A 26,294-nucleotide genomic window follows, 5' to 3' on the forward strand; every position below is an offset into this window, starting at 1 on the left:
TTTAAATGTGGTAATTATTCAGTGTTCATCCTGAAAAAAGATATAAAAGAAATCGATCTCAATGGCCTGATGTGGCAGTTTTTTTTTAATTTATTTTTTTTAAGTTGTTTTATTAGTTTGATTAACAAACTTTTTACAACATCATAAAAAAAATATTCAGGATCATTAACATTCATTAAACATAACATTAAAAGTATTTACATTTGTACTTTGGATTACACAAAAGTTCAAATAATATTTGAAGAAGAAATGCATTTTTTTTCGTACTATATTTGTTAGATGCATAATTCATTATTCCAGGATAATGTTTAATTCCTTCTTAGCTAATTCCTCAACCAATCTCTCAAGAAACATGCACAATGAAACAATTATTTTGAATGAATATCCCCACATAAATTTCATGCAGCACCATTCTCTGGCTTCTTGTGTCATTCCTAAAACATTAGGACCAATGAGAGAATATCTCGGAGCTTCAAAATGAGGACAATAGATGGTTAGATGTTTTAAATTTTCCACCCAGATATTTCCCTCACAAAATCTACACCATGGGATCTGACTGGTTGGCAATAGCTTGTTCCAAGAAATTGTTTTTTCGAAGGTATGTAATTGGTTGAGCTTAAATCTCAAATATAAATCGCGATGGAATTTAGCCGGGAATTTTAACAAATAGGCTCTACGAGGCATTCTAAGAGTTGCAAATTTTGCTGCTTCAGAGTAAAATATTTTGGAATGCATATCGTTCAGTGTGATTAGCCAATCATGTTCATATAGTCGTTTCTTCACATAAGCCGAGCGATATTCGAGATCCACTGGTTTTAAGCCACATTCATCGAATTTATTGATCATGAGATTTGAAAAGGTGACCAACGAAATAGGCGCTCGATTCTTGATCATAATTAAGAATTCCTCATAGAGCGAATGGTGAGGTGGAAATAACATTTCTCCATAATTCGTTAACTGTCGCCAATGGAATTTTACTGATAAAGATGAGATACCTAGCTCATGTCGCAATATACAATTTGGTAGGGAACTTGATAATCTCAGTGTAGACTTCCAAAGTTGGCCTTGAATTTGGTCAAGGATTGCATCAATGTTGCACAAACATAAGTCAAGCCCATATAATAAAATGGCTTCCACTTTGAGCATATAAAATTGCAAGAGTGGTGCTATTGAGAATTTACAATATTTCATGAATACCATCCGCATCTGTGTTATCAAAACAGCTTTTTTCGCATTTAAGTTTAGTAGCCAGTTTTTTATTGAGGGAGAATCTATCACATCGTATCCCAATTTTCTCATATTCAAATTAATAGGCATTGGAATAGAGTTTATGGACTATTTCATTGTAGAGATTCTCTTTTTCATGTTTTTTAAAATGAAGATACTTGATTTCTCCACATTACATGTTAAGTTATGTGTATACAATATTCTGCAAATATTGCGAGCTTTTTTTGTAAGCCATATGGTGTGCGATCAAAGATTAACACATCATCCGCAAATGTAATCCATTGAATCCGCAAATGTCCCAATCTTGCAGGATAGGTGATTGCAGCTTTCCATATTTGCTCAATATCAGAGAGGTAGAGATTAAACAGGGTAGCAGCCAGGTTGCAACCTTGTTTAACCCCCACCTCAGTTGGAATAGGAGTTGTTGTTGAACCCGATTCATTGGTACGCACCAAATATGATGTACCCGGATGTTATTTAGCCAACATCGCAATTAGGGAATGTGGTATCCCCTTTGCATCAAGTTTTTCCCAAAGTAAATTCCTAATCACGCAGTCAAATGCTGCGGATAAATCAACGGATGCCATGTATAGGGCACCCGCATTTGGAATTTGCGTTTGGGCAATTAAGTGTGCTAAAACAGTTGCGTTCAGTACAGTTCCCATTCTGGCACGAAAGCCGATCTGAAATGGTGAGAGAATAGCAAGACGATTTACAGTCTCTTTTAATTGCTGTAGTAGTAAAACAGCAAAGGTCTTTGCACTCGCATCAATCAATGCAATCGGACGAAAATTGCCAGGGTTAGTTCTAACACCTTTCTTGTGAATGGGAACTATAACCGATTGCAACCATGATGGTGGAATACAGGATGATCGGATAATTTCATCAAATTGAAGTTTCAGCACCGGGGCCCATAATTGCACATTTTCTTTAAGGACACATGGAGGAATACAGTCCGGGCCAGGAGCTCTTGATTTATTTAGCTTGCCAAGGGCCCATGTAATATCCTTTAGAGACCAACCCTTAAATTCCCTTAAATTCCTTTGCTGAATAGTGGTTAGATTTGGCGGAAGATTCCCAGAATCTTTCAGGTAACACAAATTTATCCTTGTAGAAATGAGTCCATGTTTCTGCACTAATATTAGAGGATTGCTCGAGGATTGCTCAACCTTTCTTGAGTATTCATTACCCCTTTTAAATCATTTATCTAATTGCCTCACAAAATGGGCTATATAGGGGATTAAATGCCTGTGTGGGCTCCTATATATAGGAAAAACAAAATGACCCATATGCCAGAGAATCTGCGAGCACTGTTCGTGTGAAATAAATTGGATAGTGGACAAACCACTAGTAGTAGTTTTACATTTTTTGCTTTGTAATTCAAACCATTAAACATCACCCCTGTGCAGGAGACAGTGATCTGTCCCTAAGAAAGGTAGAACAAAAATTGATTTTTAATCTTGGCACTGTCAAGAAAGGTGTAAATGTCTCCATTGAGTGGAATCTCTTTATCCTGCACACCTATCCATGAAAAATGCAAACATTAGCATTTTTCAGTTGAATATGCGAAATTATACCATAGGGGAAAGAGTGCAGATCAGTATACACTCTGAAAAAATGCTCTGTTGCCAAATACACGTAGAGTAAATGCTCTTATGAGGTTTAAAGAAAATCAATAAGCAGAGCTGAAGTCTGCCATTAGTGCTAGCTACGATGTGATTCGTAAATGACACAAGTGCGGTAGTCTGTTATATGGGAACAGCTGAAGCCTATAAAAGAAACAACTGAGCTAGCATCACTCATATTTCGAACACAATATGATAATCATGTGAAATAAGGCAGTAATCACAATCAGATTCGGATGATCTGAAATGCCTGTACATGTAAAAGACTGGATTTCCAACATGGCGCCCAACATTGGCACAGAGATAATCAGCAGGAGCAGCCAAGCGCCACACAGACTGCTATAAATCACATGATGTGTGAATAGCAGATGATCGCCACAGAACTTCTATTTAGCGGCGACTGAAGACAGAATTGAAGTCTCAGGCAACGATTATCTAAGTAAGTGAATGCAGACCATACTTAAACACGCGAAACCAAGGTGCATGTAATTGGTGTGTGCACGAGGCTAACTGATGGGATATATATCAACCTTTTCCCTGTTTATGCTTGGCTTTCAGAGAGTTTCCTCGTGGTAATCCACGCTATGCATGTCCAAACGGGGTATTTAAAACACGGACGTGCCCTGAACAACAACGGCATTAAGACCAGCCGACAGCAGTATATTGCTTAAGGTAACTAATCTAGCGGATGTACGCTAAAGTTTGAGCTTGTCTGGGAACAAGTTAACACAGTTTTAAACACGTAATACCAAGGTGCACGTAATTGGTGTGTGCACTAGGTTAACAGGTGGGATGTATATCAACCTCTTCCCCCGTGTAGACTTGCAGAGTTATTCCCCGTGGGTAAACCATGCTATACACATCGAAACTGGATCTTTAGAATGCGGGTGGGCCCTGAACAACAGCGACACTCCAGGCCACACGGCACTAAGAATAGCCAGCAGGAGTATACCGCCTAAGGCAATTAATATAGGTGATGTACGCTAAAGTCTGAGCCTGTCTAAGAATAAGGTAACACAAAATAATAAATGCTGTTTACCTTATCTGTAGATTGAAAACACTACCGACCTCAAATAATTCTGTAGCATTACAGCTGTTGAAATGAAAAGCCGCTATGGTTGGGGCACCTTGAATTAATTGCACAATGATGAACACCGATTAACAGATGATTGCTCAGGTAATAGTCATTCAGTCACAAGCTAATTATAAGCCGCGATGCCAAGGTAGAGGAATGAAATGAATTCCTCCTTCTATTTCAGTTTGGAATAAGACGAACAAACCGGATAGTCTAATTCAACGATGCGTGCCTTAATCAGCTTTACACACAGCTAAGAAATTGACATAGCTCATGTCAGTATAATATCAATAGTTATGGCCAGTTTTAAAAAAAATGTTATGTGATTTTTTCTGTAGTGTTCAATGTGCATGGTCACATGCACTGGAAGAAACGTGCAATATTTACACGTTCAATTAACATCTTGTGTCCTGAAGATGGATCCAAAGCAGCACAGAAATAAGACTGGTCCATAGATGTGTTCTTTTTGTATCTAGAAGCACAAAAATGTGTAGGCACTAAATAGAGAGAGCCATTGTATATGCACTACTTCGAATAAGCCCCTCACGTGTCTTACTAACTAGAAGACCGATAACATCATATTTGTATTTTGGAAATCGGTAGGCATGTATATTTTTTTGGCTACAAAGTCAATTTGTGTATATTTTTTTTTAAACCAAGTTTATTTTTGGATCAAAGGCATACAGGTAAATACAACATAACATTTGCCCTCAATTATTAATTAAGTCCTGTATCTATCTTGTGTTTGTACCCTGCAGTTCGTAGAAGTTCCCTTAGTCTTCGAAGATTTTCAATTTCCCCCCTCTCCCTTTCCCTGCTTTCCCCCTCCCCTTACTTACCCCTCTAGCCCACAACTTTAACCACTACTTTACACTATAGAGTTCAGCAGATTTAAGATCTTTTCCTGACGTTTGGGTCCCGGCATCTTTACGTCTGGTAGGTCTCAGATGATATGCGTGTTCCGGAGTAGGCGGGGTTTGAAGAATTGGGCTTCTCTGTCACGTACCAGTTCATGGAATGGGTTCCAGATATTTAAGAATTTTAGATATTTTCCTGTACTGAGTGCACATATCTTCTCCATAGCCATTACTCCCCAGACCTTCATTCACCACCATGCTTAGGTCAGGCCCTCTTCGTATTTCTAGTTTTGTGCAAGGGTAATTCTTGCTGCTGATAACAGGTGAGTAATGAGAATGGCTGTCGTTCCTGACATTGCATATTTACCTTATATGGGGACTCCTAAGAGAATTGTTTTCGGAGATCTCGGCAGTTCAACCCCACAGATGCCTTTTACATGGCTTAGTATTTCCTTCCAATAGGTCACGGCTTAGGGGCATGTCAACCAGATATGAAATAGGTCTCTCTTCTCATTGCAGTTCCTCCAGCAGTTTGGTGAGTATGACTTTGTGATTTTATTAATGCGGTTCGGGGACATATACCATCTGAGGCATAGTTTGTAAGCATATTCCTTAATCGTGGTGCTTCTGGAGGTGCCGTGTGCACGTGCCCATATGTGGTTCCATTCCTCATCTGTTAACGACTCTTGCATGTCTCTTTCCCAGTTCCGTTTGTATGTGAGATTGTCAGGCGATTGATCATTGGAGAGCAGTTTGTAGAGTCTGGTGTCCCCCTTCACCGTGTTGCCTTCCTGCAGAGACAGTTCTAGGCCTGATGGCGTTCTTGTGCCCGCTCTCTTTACCGTTGAGTGGGTTATCCAGTGCCTTATTTGTGCATATCTATAGCGCTCGTTTTCTCCTATGTTGAATTCCTGCTGACAGTCTGTGAAGAGTAATGGAGAGCCGTCTTTGTACATGTCTCTCAGGTACATAGCCTCAGCGCCAGACCATCCCGCCTAATACTTTAGTTGGAGACCCGGTGTGAAATCTGGGTTGTGCATCAGCGGCGTATATGGGCTCATTCTGCTCGGGATGCGTTTCTTTTTCCGGGCTTTGTCCCAGCTTTGCAGTGACCATTTCGTCATTTCCAATAGCGCGCCCCTGCTTTCTCCGTTTTCTTCTCTCGGGCTCAACAGGGTCATTAGGGGGGCTAATGAGGCTGATTGTTCGATTCTACACCATGCTTTGTGGTTCTCTGGATTTGCCCACCTCAACATTGGTGCTAGTTGTGCTGCTAAGATGTGTCTGTCCCAGACTTTAAGTGGGGAAAGAAATTGAGGGAGGGCCTCATTTGCTGGCGTGGCTTGCCTAATGGGCGTCGCCTAAAATCTGAAGGTGTGGCCTAAAGAAGAGCATATAAAGATTAACAGGGGTGGTCTCATCTACATACTGCAACACTACTGGCACAACCAAAACGTGTGTTCCTGTGCAGATCACTTAATTGCACTGTTGAGGGTGAGGCTTTTTAAAAAGAGAGAAAGTTGACTGCTTTTAATATGAAATACAAGCAGTCCTTGCATTCGGGGAGGGGGGCCTACCAACAACTTTTTTCTCAGGGGGCTCGACATAAAAAAGTTTGTATACCACTGCCATTGCCCAATGCGGCCAGGGCATGGTTGCAGAGATTTGCCCCTGAACGTGGGTGTGCTTCTGACAGGGTAAGATTTTGGCTAGGAAAGTAGACTAACAGGGGCTCTCATATCCCCCCCACCTCAACAACCAAACAGAAAAATTTACAATTGGTTCTGTCTTTAAATACACTGGAGTGAAGGCCGCAATGCCTGCTCGCAGGGGATGTTGTGTAAGAAATAAGAGACTGTCATGACCGTGTGAGGAAGAGAGTGTGTGAGCAGGGCACGAGCGGGGCAGAGGCAGTGTGTGTGTCTGGGTTCCCTCATAAGGCCTCCTGCCCCTCCTGCATTCCCTCATAAGTCCCCCCTCATTCCCTCATAAGGCCAAAAGCGTCCCACCCGCCGCATTCCCTCACCTGTCCCTCCTGACTGTACTTATTCTGACATCTGTCTCTGTCACTGCCCCACCCTGCCCCAGCATTGTGTCCCTCTCCTGCCGAGCGCTGCTGCCCCCTGGTTGTCCCGCTTCCCCTGGAGTTCCGTCATGGGGTTAATTGGTCAAACAGTAACACCCTTTTGTCTCCACTTCTGTTGTACCTGTTACTCTCAGCCCTACGCTGTAAATGGCACAACAGGAAGTGGAGACAAAGGGGTGTTAATGGTGGGTGGGGACGCTGAGCTGTGACTAACAGGTGCCAGCCAGCCCCAGCTTTGTGCAAACTCGTTTGAGAGAAGCTGTGACTGCCCTGCACTTCTGTCAGTCACAGCTGCCTGCCTTGATGATGGCGGGGATCCTCTCCCTTCGCGGCTTCGGCCGTGGCAGGACAATGACCCGCCGTCAAGTGGTGGGACCGGCTCACTCTCCCTTTTTGGAGACTGCCGGGGCCCAGCCCTGGCAGGCCCCGCCCCACTAAAGCACTGATCTGTCCATTACTGGAACACCCAGGCCGACCAGGAGGGGCCGGCGCATTAAGATTTGTTTCTGGATCCTGGGTTTCTTACTGTGCCATATCAATTTAAATATTGTGTTTTGCAACTCTCGCATCTTGGCTTGTGGTATGGGCACCGGTAGTGAACTTATTACATAGAGGAGACGAGGGAGGATAGTCATTTTGACAGCTGTGATACGGGCGAACCATAACAGCTCCTGAGATTCCCATCCCGTCTTCCTGTAGCTGTTTCCACAGCTGAACTATGTTTGCCTGATATATCTTGTGTGGTTCTCTAGTAAGGTGGATCCCTAAGTATTCCAGTGTTTCCCCCACCAATTTGTGTATATTTTTATGTTTCATTTAAGTGTTTTTACCTATGTCTTTTGAATAAAATATGGTAATGCTTTCACTGACCCTGTTATCCTGCTAGAGCAATGCAAAGCAGTTCCTTAGACCATTGAGCGCCCACAGCCAGAGTATGTAAAAGCGTGCTAGCTTTTTGTGGAACTTGTATGTTGGTTGAAATGATAGGGTGATACAAGTGTATCCCCATTGTACGCATTGTACGCTGCTGTGTGCAATGTGAAAATACAAAAATTCACAAGTGAAACTAAGTTTTACTGTACTGATGGTCTGAAAGACTGACCAGTTTCCCAATGAAAAATGAGCAACAGGTAAGAGAAAGGAAGCTGAAGGTTTCACTTTGCTTCAAAAAGTTGGGACAGGATCAAAACAGAGCAAAACGAATGGGATTCCATACAAAACTATCGAGGGAAAGCTGCAAAAAGAAAATCTTTCCTAATACCTGAAGTAAACAGAATGGATCCTGGGATGCTTCTGGCTTTAGTAGGCATCATTCCATTCTGGATAGGAACACACTGCCGGAGATGGCAGCAGGCTGCGGAATGAGCTTTGCAACACGTTATTCTATTGTTTGGCACAATTAAAGGGTTGTCACAAGAATCATCCTATCGCTTGTAATTGTTCCACACAGTCTGCTTCCTCAACAAACACCCCTCCTTTCTCTGGGCAAAGGCAGATAAGCTTTTAGACAATTTCTAATTTTAGATTTAAATTTTCTAAAAGGGTCTAGGGTATTTCGCTTAGCTTGTACAGAAGATTCTGCAGATTTGAAAGTCCATCCGCCGCTAAAACTGCATTGGGCTAATTCTGGAAAGATCTATTAATGGACGAGACACAATGTGGCCGAAGGAGCAGGCTAGTTCGGTACACCATGAACAAAGACGAGTCTCTCGATCAGAGCCCTCAGTCAATCGATCATTATGTTGCCCAAAACCAGTGACTTTGTAAAGCGCCGAGATGGGACTGTTCCATTTGTCGTAGGCCCTTTGTATAGAGCAAATAACTTTTCATTTTCAATAAATAAATGCAAAAATAAAATAGATGGGGTGCGTGAGTCGGGGGGTGTAGCCCCTCGTGCATTCTTTTGTCACCCCTTATGTGGACAGCATTGTATGCAGCAGTAAAAGAGAGATGATGGCCATGTGGCAGAGCAGCCCAGGTATAACTCTGGGGAGGTGGAGTGGGGTGGATCACAGGTACGGTATACACTTTTCATTGATGCTAAGTAGGATAAGAGATATTGCCTCTACTATCTCAGCTTGTGTGCCAGCTGAATAAAGGTCACTCTAGATGCCTGAACAAATGAAACGTTGTGAAACTTAGAGAATGATGTGTTAAAAGGGAACACTTGCATCTTGTATAGCAATACTTTTCAAGGTAAACAAATCTTTTTGCACACCTGATGTTTAACTCTTTATGTGTAATTCAGTACTTTGTGTAGGCAGTAGATTCAATCAAAATAGCATACAAAACCTTGCCCAGTTCTTACCTGAAAACCTGGTAACATACCACTGTATAGCTAGTATAATATAATACACAAAAGACATTTTCTTTAATAAATTTTCATAGTTGGACCTCCAGTTCATTAAACATGCTTTCTTACAAATCCTCATCACAAGCTGACCTATATCTGCTTGCAAGTAGTAATTAGTCTGATTAAAGTTGATGTGTTGTAGGAAAGTTTCACACAGAGTTATAAAATTAGACAACAAACCAGTTTGCTTACGTTCTGTTACTCTGCTTTTATACTGCACCAAATCACCACTGTCGTAATTTCAGAGCGGCTGATTTTTGTCCGTGGCGTTGCTCCAGACATTATAGCCAATCATCTCATTATTAAGAGAGAGTATTTTTCATTGCAAACTCTCTTTAGCATAGCTGATATGCACAGAGAAACTAGACCTAATTCGACTCTAATCCCCTGCATCGGCAGACAAGGAGATAAGTTTAGAAAAGCCCACCAAACTAGACGTATTCAAGTTAACCACCATTTGTGAACTTTTTCTGAGACATAAAGAACAATAGGGGCAGTTTGCTTATGAAACACAACAAAAGAAAGCATAGAAAAGCCTTTGTGTTCATCATCAAATTGCTTAATCTTAGCAGCCAGGGGTATTATTTTACTATTAATTTTGTTTATCTGGCTTTATCAGAAAATCTTATTAATATAGAATCCTAAACACAGTACCACAGACTTCACTTTCAAAGGACTACCATTCAGATTTCATGAAACCTGTTTTGGTAGCACCGTTCGTAGGTAAACACATCAGAGAAGATTTTGATGGCTTCAACTTCAAGTGATTAGATGCGGAGTAGCCCCAGGTCACCTTTAAACTTCACCGGAGACCCACCTGTTCAAAGATCGTCCAGTCATTTGCATATGTTAGCCAGGTTATTTTGTCCTTCCCAAGTTTAGGTGGAAGGTTGTTGACCAGCTGGAGTACTCCCTATATATGTAAGTGTAGATTGAATAACTAAGGGTCCAAAATGTGGGGATGACGCACATGTTTTGGGCATGTCCAGAAATTGGGAAATTCTAGGAAGAATTAGCCCACCGGCTAGATGAAAAGGGGATTAAAATAAACATAGAATCAGCGTGGGCATGTTTAGTAGGAGGATTCCCTAGGCCGCGGCACCTAAAGCATGTAAGCAAATTAAAAGGTCTGGCATACATACTTGCCAAGCATAGAATTGCCATGGGGTGGAAGGCATGCAATAGGCATAGGATAGAAGTCTGGTGGAAAGACCTCCAAAAATGGGCCGAAGCCGAAACAGCAGTATGGCAGGAAGCGAGAAACAGAGGAGGAGATGAAGAAGCAGAATCCCTGACGGCCTGGAAGCATTTAGTAGCCACATTATACGGTCCCACCCAGGACTGGTCGAGTGACCAGGACTCAGATGAGGATATTGGAATAGGAACCCCTGAAAGGAGAAAAGAGACAAATCAAGAAGCGAAGTAGGCTGGGATGGGAGGGAGGGCGGGGGGCAGGCAGCAGACATGGAAGCATAAAAGCACATTTCTGATGATATAACGTTAAGCATTGTAAGTGTGCTGTATGTTGTTTAGGTTGTAAAATTAATAAAAATTGTTTTAAAAAAAAAAAACTAAGGGTCCAAAACGCATCCCTGTCCCAGACCAATGGAAGTAGAGGTACGCTGAGAATAATGTCCCTCGCTATTCAACCTCACAAATAGTACCTTGTCTGTATAGAGTAAAATCAAAAACTTCAGCAGGTCTGAAGTTATACACCATTAAATCCACAGGAGGCTGTGGTCGACTGTGTCAAATGCAGCACAGTGATCCAGGTATGCCACCCACATGGGGTTACCTTTAGAGCTCAGCAACTAACATTTCAGCGCATTTATTTATTGTCATTTTTATATAACCTCCAATTTCCAACCCCATTTAAGAATATTGTTATTCTCGTTTCAAGTCATAAGCTCTTTTAAAAGAAGAGAAGCAAACATGTTCCTTGTTATGTCTAAAATGGCAATTGGCCAGTAATTGGTATTAAGTTAAATGGTCTTTTTCATTTTTCCGAAAATGAAAAAGACAGATTTATAAAGACCGCTCTGAGAACACTCACAGCGATCTTTCTAAATATTAACCGTGACAGCCCTGCCACACACCAGTGCGTTCAGAGGCTGACAAGTTGACCGGGGCGGGCAAGGAAATACGGGATAAAGGTAAGTGTTTGTGTGCTTGTGTGTATGATGGGGGACAGCGTTTGTAGTGGGAAGGGGGCCGGGGAGAAGGAGTGTGTCTGCATGTGCGTGGTGTGTATTTGTAAGTGACGTGGGGGCTGGGGAAAGGTGTGTGTCTGAGTGTGAGTATGAGTATTTGTATGGGAGGTGGAGTTGGGGCGGGGGCAAGAGTTGACGGGGGTGATACCCCCGATTTCAAGGAAGGGGCAGATTGATGCATTTCCAATATTAAAGTCCGCACCAAATCGGCAGAAAAATATCGGCCATTTTTGTGTGCGGCCTTTAATATTCTAGATGATCACATAGAACCCTGTAACTGTGAGGAACGAAACGAAGGTCGAGACCCCTTTGTGTAAATGGGGTCACAAAGCGGTCCAAGTAGAAGGTAAAATGTCCTCCTTAAGGATATTCCGATAGACAGTACACAGAATCTGCACCCAGCAGAGAATTTAAGCTGAACATTTTTAATATGGGCATCTGCTCCGCCATGTGTAACATCAAGGACGGTACACCGTTTGCCTGAAACTTAAACGGTTTTGAATCTCCTTGCTCACACATGGCATCCTTTTACCAATTTTTCCGCATTTCAGTGCTGTTGCTTTAACACCTTGTCATGTATTTTGCAGGGCTGGATAAATCTACAATGCTTTCAGATTAGCCAGAGGTTTGCCAGATGTCTACCACCTGCGTGCTCTGCACCCTCCGGTTCCAAGCTGAAAATATAATAAATAAAACCATTTTCTTAAAGCTTAAAAGTCCCAGTGTATCAGTAGGCAGTGTGGAACGGAATCCTTGCCTAAAGGTTAACAAAATTAACACACACACACAAATCCTCCTTCCTACTATCCTAACTTCCATTTATCTATCCACAAACTAACCAATCATCCCCTCACACAAACTATCCACGCATCAGAAATCCTGATGCCCCATCCATCTACACACACTTTACCATCCCGCCATTCACCAGCGCACACACACAATCAGCATCTATCAATCCATTCATGTTACGTCTTGCCAGTCACACACACAAACTTACCATTCTTTCATGGTTCTGTCCACATATACAGATGCGTACCAACCAATTGATCCACAGAAGCTCACCAACAACCCAGACAAACGCCCTCCACCCATGTATCCCCAGTTTCTTTTAATTTGTGGCCAAACACAGAAACTTTCCAGCCATGCTGAACACCCATCACCGTGAACTCACCAGCTGTCCATCTACACACCAACTTCCCTTTTAAATACACTCTTCGTATCTAATAATCAATTCACAGACTCAATTTATATACAAACTCCCTTTCAGCCATACAAATTTCCCATCCACTAGTCTACCCACACAACTGAATAAACTCTCCAGCCGCATTTGTATACATTTGCACGCTCACCATTCATACAGAAACTGTCTTTTGATACACATTCTCTGTCAATGCATTAAGCAGCTGTCCCAGAAACGAAAAGAAACACACCAAAACCCTATGCATTCATCTATGCACCTACCAAGATACACACCCGACTCACTGTATCCCCCAATGAAGACCATTATTTACATATTTCTTTTAAAGTATAGCTTTAGGCATTATTTGTTGCCACTCAGTCCTCATACTTGTTTTATAAAATCACTTTAAACAAGCATTCCTTATGTCTTTTCAGGAATATTTCATGAATCTGCCTGTGTCGGCTCTGGAACAGTGACTCTCAATTATAAGCAGGTAACTCTTCATACAATTTCTAAATATGTATATAATACTTCTCAAAATCTGAATTGAAGATATAATGCTTCTGTTCACCATGCATCACACTATGAAAATGTGACCCTTCATATGCAAATTGTCACTCTTTGAAAGTTTTGAAATTTGTAATAGTTTTTCACCTTCATGGTTATGGCGGCCAGTATTCTACATCTTTGTATACAGTAGTTGTATTTCTCACAATGTTCCATGGTCCTCCAGTGTCTACCCCAAGATTACAAGAATCTTGCTCACCCGTTTTTCTGGACATATTGGCCTTAGTCACTCCTCCAACTCTACTATTGCATTGTAGCATGAATATCCATCTAATCCACGTGTCCCCGGCATTTCCTCTCTCCCACTACAGCATACGTGCTCCTTTGTGCACCTTGTTAACCCTTATATGATCCAGCATAGAGTACACGTCCTCTAAAGTGGATCTTAACAACTCATAATTTCCAATATAAAGTAATGATGTCATCTCAAATGCCCATGGTATCCTCTTCCTGTGTAGACAGCAGTGATCTGTACCTTTGTAGTATACTGGGCCTCCCCTCATAGTGTCTTCCAGTACAGATTACCATTTTCTCTACCAGTTGTCCTGCATTTTCCCATTATGAAATACAGGTAGTGCCATGCTGAGGTTCATGTTATAAAATGACCTACCTAACCGTGTCTCTTCCAGTATAGAACACAAAGTATGTATTGTGCCACTGGTCATCCCCTCTGCCAATTACAGCGCATGTGTATCCTCTCTCCTAAGTTATATCTGAAATATATAGTTCTATTCCATACTGCTCCCAGTCTGTGATGTTTTCAAGCAAAGTGTAGTTATATCCCACATTCTTCCCCATCTCCTAGTACAATTTGAGCATATCCCTCTACAGTGCCACCATCTTTGTATCTCTGTAAACTAACCGGTGCATTGTTGGGAAGGTGCTAGTGCCTTCCTTCATTCCCTAGTGCTTTAGAATTAGGCAAGTCTTCTTTTGACTGTTTCTAGGCACTACAAATAGACCAGGGGGGAGGAGGGGCACTGAGAAAAGCTTTCTTCATGCAAATATAATCACACACGCAGACATGGGCAGGAACTGAACGAAGGCAGTTATTATTTAAATATAAGGTGAAAATAACTATTAGCTGAATACATTTGTAAATGTCAAATTCTATACAGGTCTAAGAATCTCAAAGCACACAATAGAAGCAGGCTCTCTGCCAAAGGAATGTGGCCTGTGATAAAGATAGGACTACAGGCATTGCTGTGGTGTTTGTGCTAGCACAAGCACACTGACCAGCTGTTTACTGTCTGTCAAAAGCCCATGCAGACTAAGAATAGGGGACCTTACATGCTTGATGCACAATATGCATAAATAGGAAAATCAGGCTTAAAAGAAATTACAGGATCACATACAAATATGAGTACAATGAGTGGAGTATGAATGAAAATTCTAGAAAGGTTTAGTTTTTCCTGGGGTTTGGCCTCAAAGTTTGTAAAAGTCTGCAGGGCTGCAGTGTGTGTCTATGTAAGGTGACAATATGTTAAGTAGCATGGCTGACAGAAATCGCTGATGAAGAAAGGAAGACTTTGCAGCACCCCTTATATGGCAGAAGGACCATTTTGGATGGAGCCATGCCCAGATCCAGTGACCAAGCTAAGTGTATATAAACTCCTGCCTGGCACTAGTTTGGAGGAGCCAGGAACGGAAAAGGGACAGAAGGTCATTTAGGGAGCAGAGTTCTTTGCCCCATCCTCATTTCTGTAAAGATTAAGGGGGTAATTCATAGAATTCGGCGCACAAGTGGCGCACGCGGCTGGCGCACAGAGAAACCCATTTCGGCGCATATCGTATTCATGGATTTATACATCCATAAGCAGCCGTCACGCAGAATGGCGCAGCGACCTTGCAGCAGTGCCGGTTACGCCCCCAACCAGTCCCCCTGCGCCAAAAACATTGCACAAATCCAGTACATGGCGCAAAGGCCAGTGGACCAGCATACAGCCCCCCAACCAAGAAAACATGTGTAAAACAACCCACGCACTCCTCGGAATACACGTACCCCGCTCACGCCAGTCCAATCACGTGTAAAACTCCCCACGCACCCATCAGAATACACGTACCCCGCTCACGCCAGGTAAATTGCGTGGAAAAAGTCCCCCCTGTGGTGTGGGCTGCCTGTAGGGTATGCCCAGGGTGGATGGGCTGCCTGTGGGGTATGGGGAGGGTCAATGGGATGCCTGCGTGGCATGGGGAGGGTGGATGGGCTGCCTGCACGTATTCCAGGGGTGCGCGGGGAGTTTTACATGCGATTGGCCTGGCGCGAGCCGGTTACGTGTATTTGGGGGGGGTGGGCGTTTTATACGCGATTTGGCATTGTGGAGCCTCCTGGCTGTGCCCTTTCCCCCTTCCCCATGCCCTGCAGGCAGCCCACACCACAGGGGACAACCCACATCCCTGACCATGCCCTGTAGGCAGCCCACATGGCACCATGCACCTGTGAGCCCCGACTCATGTCCTGATGCCCACCCACCATTGACGGGCACCTGCCAGCAGTCCCCGACTCATGTCCCCCACCCACCATTGACGGGCACCTGCCAGCAGGCCCCGAATCATGTCCCCCACCCACCCACCATTGAGGGGCACCTGCCAGCAGGCCCCGCCTCATGTCCCCCACCCACCATTGACGGGCACCTGCCAGCAGACCCCGACTCATGTCCCCCACCCACCCACCATTGATGGGCACCTGCCAGCAGGGCCCGACTCATGTCCCCCACCCACCATTGACGGGCTCCTGCCAGCAGGCCCCGACTCATGTCCCCCACCCACCATTGACGGGCATCTGCCAGCAGGCCCCGACTCATGTCCCCTACCCACCCACCATTGACGGGCACCTGCCAGCAGGCCCCAACTCATGTCCCCCATACAACCACCCACCATTGACAGGCACCTGCCAGCAGGCCCCGACTCATGACCCCACCCACCCACCATTGACGGGCACCTGCCAGCAGGCCCGACTCATGTCCCCCACCCACCATTGACAGGCACCTGCCAGCAGGCCCCGACTCATGTCGCGATCCACCCACCCACCATTGACGGGCACCTGCCAGCAGGCCCCGACTCATGTTCCCCCACCCACCCACCATTGACGGGCACCTGCCAGCAGGCCCGATTCATGTTCCCCACCCACCATTGACGGGCACCTGCCAGCAGGCCCCGATTCATGTCCCCCACCCACCATTGACAGGCACCTGCCAGCAGGCCCCGACTCATGCCCCCCACCCACCATTGAAGGGCACCTGCCAGCAGGCCCCGACGCATGTCCCCCACCAACCGACCATTGACAGGCACCTGCCAACAGGCCCGACTCATGTCCCCCCACCCAACATGTCATCATACTCCAGACCCATGGCCCTTATGGCCACCCAAATCCTACACCACGCCACCCCAGTCCAAACACCCAACCAAGCATTCCATCCACTCCACATTGAATTCCCATGTCATGATACAAAATAAATAACCAGCATGCCCATGAATACATGTCCCTCAGACCCACACAATGGCGACACGACTGTGAAAAACCACATTGTGACATGCACAAACCAAATGAGAGATGACCACACAAGTAAAGTATAGAAAAAAGTGTATTGATGAATAAACCAAATGAATAAACTAAAATCACAAAATAATTAAAAAAAAATATTCCAAGTCCGGAAGTCCAAAAATGAAAAAACAAATGAATGCTGTAACCAATAAAATCCAAAGTAAAATGGCTCCAATGGGTCCGTTCATCCAAAAAAATCAGTGTTTAAAAAAAGAAAAGTATTCCACCATGGGTCCAAAAAAATGAAATCCAGGTCCAAAACTATTTGCAAATGAATATCCAAGGGTCCATGAGCCCAACAATCCAAAGGAAACCTAACCTAAATCCTACCTAATAATTAACTATATACAAAAAGGCGGGGCAGAGTCCATGCGCACCAAAGGAAAAAAAATTGAAAGGAAACTTACACCTACAGAACTATTTACAAAGGCGCCGGGCAAGTGCAACGGCTCACTTGTTGATGTTCCGGGCCAGGGCATCATCGAACTCCTCTTCAACGTCGCAGAGGCGGGCCTCTTCGCTGGCCCCGAGGTCTTGCAGGGATGCAGCCATGGCCTCCTCCAACTCCCTGCAAGTTGCCTCGAGGCACTCAGCCTGCCTCAACGCCCTGTGCATGGAGTTCTCCACCCTGACCATAGTGAGCCTTGCCTCTTCTGCCCGCCGCCGCTCCGCATCTATTTGCCGGCCCAACCACTGCCACACGGAAGACACTCCCAATCCAGGGTCCTCCTGCCCTCCGGCCGATGCCTGCCCCTCTGATGTTGATGGCCCCGAGCCATCATCGCACCCCCTTGAGCCTGCTGCTGCCATGCATGTGCCCTGCCTGTTGATGCCTGCACGTCCTCCTCCTGGTGGGGTCCAGTTGTTGTGGTGGCTACCCCTGCTGGACCTCCGACTCCCGACTGTGGCAGGGATGTGTCCTCCACCAGCCTGGCCGCTGGGTCAGGGGCAGCTCCACAGGGTGCCCAGGTGATACTTGGGCAGGAAGATGGCACAGAGGACGACTGGCGCATAGGGGGTTCACTTGAGGAGGGGGTCGGTAGAAGGTCCAGCACACGGAGGAACCCAGCACTGGTGGCCCGTCCTAGTAGGTCGACACGGTCAACGAGGCATCCGAAATAACATGCAGTGTCCTCACGAGAATGCTGCACGTCATCCCGAATGCCACTTTGACGCAATGCCACCCCAGCCAGGACAGGCTACAGGCTCAACACGGTCCTGAATTACCATGTCCGCATGGAGATGAAGGGCAGTTGTGTGCGCATCCCCTCCTTGAAAACGGGTCTGGATGAAGGCATCCATGCTGGTGCGGGATGATGCAGTCACAGGATCGGGGACAGGATTACACACAGGCACCTCTGCGGCCACCTGTGCTGCCTCCTGTCCCTGCCCCTGGACTGCACTACTAGCACCAGTGGAATCCCCCCCTCCAGAACCCGTGCGTGGCCTTCCACAGCCTCCTCCTCAACCAAACCCCCCACCAACCTGGATGACTCTGTGTCATCTTCCTCCATAGGCTCCTGTGGGGTCTCAGCTGCCCCTTCTGCTGCCGAGGAGTCCACTTCCGACCTCTGCCTCTTGGACCTACCCATTGCAGCTGTAACAGCGGGCGCGACACCAGACTCCTCACTCCCCGACGAGATGACAACATGGGAGGGGAGCTGGGCCTTGCATCTCTGGCTGGCGGTGGGATCCCTGCCACTGTGCTCCACAGCACCATCTCCACCCTCTACATCAGTTGACGCTGCAGACAGGGAGAGACAGAACACAGGCATCAAGGCACTGTACAATGGTCTTATACACACATGACAGTTGCACATGAGTGGCAGTCTCAAACTTCACACATGGCATCACACTCCCCAACACACATATCATTTGAACCCACACACATGCGCAAATTAACAGGAATGTTGCAGCAGACAGCACCATCCATACACATACAACAGCATGAGCAACCGAAGGTTAGCCTGACGTCACATGCAACACGGGGAGTGCCAAACTCATGCACACACGCCAGACATACATGCATCTGTACATCTCCACCACCTGTCGCAGTGAAATCATCGGCATCCATTTCACATCTGCCAATCAGCCTCCTACATGTCGGTGTCACATGCATCCATGGTGTATCACAGTGGCACACATGTCAAATACATACACACGTACATTGTGCACATACATGAAGGTGGAACCAGCATCCATGTTTCACACCACAACCGTGCACAGTACATACACAGAAATGTAAACATGTGTGTGCCCACACATGCATTTGGGCATCATGCATTTGAACACATACACCATTGATGTGCCTCACACATGACTGGACTCACATGAGGCAGGTTCATGTCCCTGTACATACACATCCATACATGGGCCTTTCAAGACATATGTCCAACCTGCACACTCCTGGCACACTTCGACATGCACTGCGTCCAATCAGTACGCATGGACACTTACCGCTCGACGCCAGACGGGTCTGCCTCTGAAGGACCTGGAGGTGGAGCGCTGGGTGTATGTGTTCCAGGACCCTCATCTGGATGTCGGTAAGGCGGACCCGGCACCCCTCTGTATGCGCTGCCTTCAAGAGGCGCCGGGCCTTGCTAAGGGTCCTGGACCTGAAGTCCTCCCAGTGCTTCCGGACGTGGTGCATGTTGCGGGCTGCCGGCAGCCACAATGTCCTTCCAGACCCTCTTCTGTCCTTCATTGTCAGTGCGTGAACCTCCGAAGAGGGCATCATAATGCACCAGGACTTGCTCCACCAGGATACCAACTTCTGCGGCACTGAAGCTGGTAGCCCTCTGCCTCTCTGGCTGGGGTTTGCCAGTGGTCTCCGATGTGTTCCCCCGACATGGCAACCCCCAAGGCAGGTGTGGGTGGGCAACTGGGTCCTGGTGCTGGGCTGTGGAGCGATGGAACTTCAGTCGGGAGTCTTCTGTTCCAGCAGAATTGGTCACAGCAACTGGACCCCTGCAGATGGCTGACATGCAGGCACCAAATAGCAGGGCACATGGACAGCAGACAGGCAGCAGCAGATGGCAGGTGGGAGTGTGCTTGGGGCTCTGGGCGGCAGGAAAATGACCTTCTGGGCAGGAGCGTGGTCTTCCAGGTGTTGTCACATTGCCAGCTTGATACGGAGTGAATTGTCACGTGAAAAAATAGCACATCAGCGTGTAATTCGAGGAAAGGCCCTTAGTGCGACAGCGCATCTGTGACGTAACGCGCGTGGGCATTTCTCTCATGATGGGTGCATAGGGAATCAGCACGTGAAAAAACAACATGTCCGCGTGTCAATGCGTGTAATTCAAGGAAAGGGCCTAAGCGCATAAGTGAAGTGATGCGCACGGGTGTATCCCTCAGCATGGGTTAAAGGTGAGCGGGGCCAGCAGTTCGCTGTATGTGCCTTTCGTGGAGACCGACGTGTGTGTTGCTACTTTGTGTTTTTTCGCACGCCATCACAACTTCACAGTGGATCAAGGACGTATCTCTTCTTTTGGAGGCGGTATTGGCTACGCGTGTTTTTCATTATCACGCTAGTCTGACGGTGAGTCGCGCACGCTATTTTTCTCACTGCGGGTGCCACTGTGTATCGCGTACCCGTTTTCGAGGTCATAGTAGCCTGCGTGTGTCCCATGTGTATGTGTTTTTCGTGTCCCTGGGTGCCACCACGTACTGCAGGAGGTCAATTCCACACACGTGGGCTACCTGGGGTTGCGTGCACTGTTTTACTGCAGTTTTGGGGTGCCTGAGCATTGCGTGACCTGTCACTTTATCACTGGGGTCATATACAGCCTTGCAGGTGCACAGGGGTGCTGTTAACATCTTGTATCCCACCCCCTTCAACCCAATTGCCCAGGACAATTGTTGTGTACACCTCCCATTGGCACTACTCCATCTGTGCCGGCACTACTCCATCTGTGCCATGGCTTGGAGGCCACAAAAGGTGAGGGGCGCCTCTGTTTCATCGACTGCCATTGGCCCAAGGGTAGTGGTAGGTGCAGCTGTGGACACCACCACCAAGGCTCGGGGTGGGCCAGCGCATGCTGCGTTGGCACCAGAAGAGTCCCTGGATGATTTCCAGGAGTTCAGGAGGCACAGGGTATGTTCATGCAGGGCTGCCCTGACCGAGGCACATGTCCCTGGGGCAGTATTGTCATCTGCTGCGCCCGAGCACCACCACCCCGGCTGTGAGTCTACCATCCAGGACAGTCCTGGTCAATGACCTTAGCACAACAGATGTTTCTGCGCAGGGTCAAGTCAGGGGCACCCAACAGTCACCGATGGAAGTCAGGGCTTCCATCATTGTTCCACCTGCCACTCCCTTGGTTCAATCCACCAGCGCCACTGCCCATACTGATCAAGGCAGCATTTGCCAGTCAGCGTCCAGACCACTGTCCAAGAGGAGGAACGTTGCACCTGCAGTAGAGGCTGGGACCCCAGACACAGCTCCGGCCTCCGGCACGTCGAGGAAGAAGCCTTTCTGCGTGCAGGAACTGGACTTCCTTGGGGACAACATGCGGGACCACAACCGTGATATGCTAGTAGGGCCGAATTGTCACACTACGGCTGCCCATCGTATGTCCCACTGGAAGAAAGTTGCGGATTATGTGAGTGCATTCGGACATCAGGTGCGCACAGCTCAAGAGTGCAAAAAGCGTTGGGATGACCTCCGACGCAGTACTAAGGCGAAGCGTGCCTCCAATTATGCCGTGAATGGGTTGACTGGCGGTGGGTCACCAGCTCAGGAGGAAGACCTCACTTTGCACGAGTCAGTCGTTGCGGATTTCATACCGGTAGAATTGGTCGAAGGAGTGGGAGAGATGCAGGACTTAGATGCCCCATCCAGTGACTGTTGTCGCGTGTTTGTCCAGACCATGTGTGTTTTGCTTGTGTGATGTGTTGTGCTTGACTGCCACTGCATGTCATGTGTACATGGTTCACATGTGCAAGTCATGCAATGCTTCACTGATGCGTGGCTGCTGTGCAGCATGCTTGACATATAGAGCAGACGGGACTGTCCTCATCACCACACTTGCACCCTACTCACATGCTAGTCACCCGGCTGCCCCTCTGGTCCATGTTCCAGATCACTGGCCCTTCTGCATGTAGCCTGGCGTGTCTTTCCTCTCAGCACTGGGACTGTGTCATTGCATGACTGACGTGCATGTGTGTTCTGCCTGCATGCAGCTACTCCACGTAGGCATGCTCCCTCCACCCTCCTGCACCACAATTTCATCATGACACTGGTGTGTATCATGTTGGAGTACTGCAATGGCCTGTTCAAGGCTCCTGTGTACATGCACACTTCCCCCAGCCAACCTGCCAGACACATACAGTGGGGTACATCCTTTGTCCTTGATGCAGGGTGTATCACTTGGACTGTGAAGATGGCAGATGCTCCGCAGGGACATGAGTGACCATTCATGCTCCATGTACATTCCATGCATGCCCCTATGTGTCCTTGACTGGATGGTCATTGTAGTACGTGTCCAGGATGACGTACATTTCATGGCATTTGATCATCCATTCCATGCCCACTCTGGCTCAGTCCTGCATTACGCACATGTTTAGGGTGTCAGTCTGTGTGGGGCACAGTCCTCCCCCTGTTTCAGGCCCCCTGACTCTGTTCAACTGGTGTAGTGGCTTCTGCACACATGGGTGTACTACTGAAGGTTCATCATGTGTCCTGCTTACTGTCCCATTATCATCTGCTGTGTTCTCAGTTGACTCAGATGATGCAATTGATGCTAGTCAACACTGTCTGCCAATACACAGGTCTCTGGTCACCCTTTCACTGCCATGCAATGGCTCCCTGCATTTTCACTTGGAGGGTTGGGGGGAGGGAGTGGGGTTGCTTGTAGCTATGCAACCCATTGCATGCACATTGCACGTGATGCCTCAACTTGCCCTCACACTGCCTTCACGTTTATTAATAGACATCATAATGTACTAGTTCATGTAGATAATGGGTAATGTACACATGTTCTGCACTGCATCAACCCACTTCTGAGCCGTGTTACACCGTTCTGCATGCCTACTCACTGCTGCAATGTCAATGTGACCTGGCATGTATGGTCAGATTTTCATCCCTTCTCTGTCTTGAATGCCACGGGCACAGGTGCATCCTGTGACACATGTACTCAGTATTGGAACTCCCTAGTGGTTGTTTAGCAAAGTTGGTTGGTCAATCTGTGGCTTATTCCAACTGGCATAGGGCGCAGATTGAATTTAGCCTGCCAATTGGGTTGTAATGACTGTGTAGCTAACTTCACGTGTTTGTGTACACTTTCACATACATCAAAGCAAGCAGCGTTGTAGCTGCTTGCTTTGCGGTATTGGATGCTGTTCATGTTCACAATACAGGTGTATGGGGAAAGGGGTGTTTTTGAAAACTTTCACATGTACATATGCAAGCAGCTTCAACGTTGTGTAGTGCAACATTGCGACTACTCACTTATGTGTTTGTGAAAGTGTTCATTTACACATGTGTCTTCCACAGCTTTTATGTTGACTGACTAATATGTAGTTGATTGACGTTAATGCTGGTGAGATTTATGCATTGCGCACGTTATGTTGAACTGGCATGATCCTGAAGGTGCACTGTTGTGCAGTATGTGTATGCCCAGGCCCACTTAGCAAATATAGTTGGGCCTAGGCGTGGAGATTTTATACAAGGAATGATGGAATAGGGCACATTCATAGCCCAATGAGTCAATCAGGCCCTCAGGGGTGTTGTGGAGGCCTCATGTCCTGCAGCTCGGACCGTACTGGGCGTTATGGTCCCTCATGCCTGGTTGCAGGCCCTTGCTTTGCTTGGGACATTCACTATATCTACATGGCCCATGCCACCCGGTACGGGCCGTGCTGCAGATGGATGGAGCTGGAGATGTAAGCCCTGTGGAGAAAGTGCTTGGAGCTGCTGTTGTGCTGTGGCGAGTCAACACACAAGACAAGTGAGGTGCATGTGCCTTTAAGGTCTAACTGCTGTGGGACTGATCAGCTGACCATAAAAGGCCGCCTCATTCACTCGTGTGGCGTAAGCCCTGTGGAGAAAGGGCTTGGAGCTGCTGTTGTGCTGTGGCGAGTCAACACACAAGACAAGTGAGGTGCATGTGCCTTTAAGATCTAACTGCTGTGGGACTGATCAGCAGCTGACCATAAAAGGCTGCCTCATTCACCCGTGTGGCATAAGCCCTGTGGAGAAAGGGCTTGGAGCTGCTGTTGTGCTGTGGCGAGTTGGCGTATTCGTATTTGCGTTGTGCTCTGAACTCCCAAAGCCATCCTCAAGGACCTGCTGACAGCGCGCACCTTGCCTGAATGGCAAACACCCCGTTAAGAACACACGCTCAAAGCAAACAAGAAGGTTTGACGGAAGTTCCCGAAGCGAGGGACTGCCGGAAAAAAGCAGTAAGTTGTTATTGTTCATGTTCATCTGATTCACTGGAGTGGGCGGGGTGCGCACCACTAACTCTAAATCAGGTGTCTGCAGCCTCTCTTGTGGCATCAATCCATCTCACAGAATTAATGTCGGAGGCAGTTATGGAGACTGGTGTCAATGTCGGCAATGTTCGAATCGAGTCAGGAGACTCAGTAGACCCTTCCGCTGTCTGTCTGTCAGGCCACACCCGGGGCCCTCCTCTATGTACGTCACTCTTACAGATTAGGTAGTATCTGCTGAAAGCTTAACATCTGAGTTACATGCACGCACGTTTGCAGTAATTGCACCGGCCGACCTCAGTGAGGGTGGTGGTGGATTGGGCGACAGTACTGGCATTGATAGGTGCAATTCAATCGATGTAGTCAACAATGTGTTGCAAAATTTGGTACTCATAAATAAAGAACGGACGTTAAAACACCAACAGTTTTTTAACTTTGAAGATGCTGATCAGCAGAAAGCATATTTTAAGAGGAACAATTATCTGTCGGACACAAGTGAAGACATGTGGGAGAGCGTGGGATATAAACGACGCAGGTTGGAGGATGAAACGTGCAGAAATAAGTACGAATATGTTCTTCCCGGTCAAATACCAACATCACAAAAAAGAATTATTGACCACTCAAGAGGCGTAAGAAAAGAGCGTCTTGGATCCGAAGATAGGTTGCCAACTCTAGATAATGAAGTCTGTAATTCTGATGGCTCCTCATTATCAGATTCCTCCTTGATGGAGAGACCCTTTCCTAAGATTAGGAGAGACAAAGCCGCTAAGGCAAAGGGCCAGCGGGTGCCAAGAGATCAACCATGTAACAAGGAGGTTCATACCCTACCCATGGAAAAGGGCTGCATGAGCGATTTGCAATCGGTTCTAATCTCTTCCATAGCAGTATCATTAACCCCGTTCACCAAATTATATGAACAGATCAATGAGACCATGAAAGACCATTCTACACTAATGGCCTTAATGAACTCAAAATTAGTGTACTTGGAGGAGCGTCTTAGTCGGCATAACAACAAATATGAAGAATCAATTAAATGGGTTGAGTCAACCATGGCCACGCTGTTGGTTCAAAGGGGTAACGATAACTTGGACAAAATAGTATTGGCGGAAGTGGCAAAAGAGGCTTTATCGTTATTTAAAAACATAACGCCGGACCTAGGATATGGGTTACAACATTGCCACGGTTCAGCCAATCAAGTGCCAATAAATAATTTGATGATAAATCGGTGTGTGTGAGATGATCCCATTGTAGTAAACACATGTCCTGAGGCTACAGACGAACAAAGTAACTCGACCTCAACAGGTGGTGTATCAATCAGTCAGTCAAGGAACACGAGACAGACAGGAAGTCCATCGCAAATTGGCCATAATATTGGCCAGTCTCCTGTGTGTACAGCCGCCGAGGGAGATCCTTTGTCTGTCCCTGAGAATGTTGAAACAACGTCTGAAGCATCTGCAGAGCTTAACGTGACTGAGGTTTCCTTTAACAGGCCGTTCGAACAGGCCCGAGATGTTCAGACGGCAATGTCCTCTTGCCATCACGGTGACATTTTAAACAAGGGAGATGAGGAGCAGCGGATCACAATCCCTGCTATCAATGCAGTTGATGTATTCCCAATTTGCAAAAGAAGTGTGCCGCTCGCAGAGAAGACAATGTTGAACAACCACCGAAAAATAAACTAAAGAAATTGAAAAATCTACCTGGACCCAAAAACTCTAAACTGACTGGCTCAAGAAAGTTCTTGAGGAATATCAGATTGGTTCATATAATGGCAAATCAAATGGGACTAAATTTGGCCCCAATGTCCAAAGGGAAGGTCTCTTGGTTGCCCGCAGCAATCGATGTGGGATAGATTATTGATTCCTCCACTGAGTTCCCTGATGAACTGATTAATATGTCAACCCATGATGACATTGAAGACCATAATTCAAGTGCACATGTGGAACTCCCTGGGCATGAGGTTGCAATGTGTGCGAAACTGCCTGCAGACGTACAGCATGATGGGAATTGTATTAGTACAACAGAGAAAGAAGATGTTTTGACGCTTGGCGAGGTGCAGGAGCGCCTGTCGCATGACGTAGGGGACAGTTCCTCAACTGGAAAGAAAGTCATTGTCGGTCGATCATGTGCGATTAT

The 26,294-nt window shown here is 46.5% G+C and overlaps 1 protein-coding gene across 5 annotated transcripts in view; it reads left to right on the forward strand.

The window, feature by feature from the left end:
* Window positions 1–26,294, forward strand: part of LOC138566537 (calpain-1 catalytic subunit-like) — an 845,562-nt gene that overhangs the window by 800,662 nt on the left and 18,606 nt on the right. For all 5 annotated transcript variants that reach the window (XR_011301953.1, XM_069643985.1, XM_069643987.1 and 2 more), the window contains one exon: window positions 13,048–13,106. Coding sequence is in view for 4 of the 5 variants with exons in the window: in XM_069643985.1 (XP_069500086.1) it covers window positions 13,048–13,106 (59 nt within the window). In the remaining variant the exon portion in view is untranslated. Of the gene's footprint in view, window positions 1–13,047; window positions 13,107–26,294 lie in introns of those variants that run through there.

This window comes from Ambystoma mexicanum, chromosome 2p (genome assembly GCF_040938575.1).
Source record: "Ambystoma mexicanum isolate Mex_15411 chromosome 2p, UKY_AmexF1_1, whole genome shotgun sequence".
Taxonomy (NCBI): Eukaryota; Metazoa; Chordata; class Amphibia; order Caudata; family Ambystomatidae; genus Ambystoma; species Ambystoma mexicanum.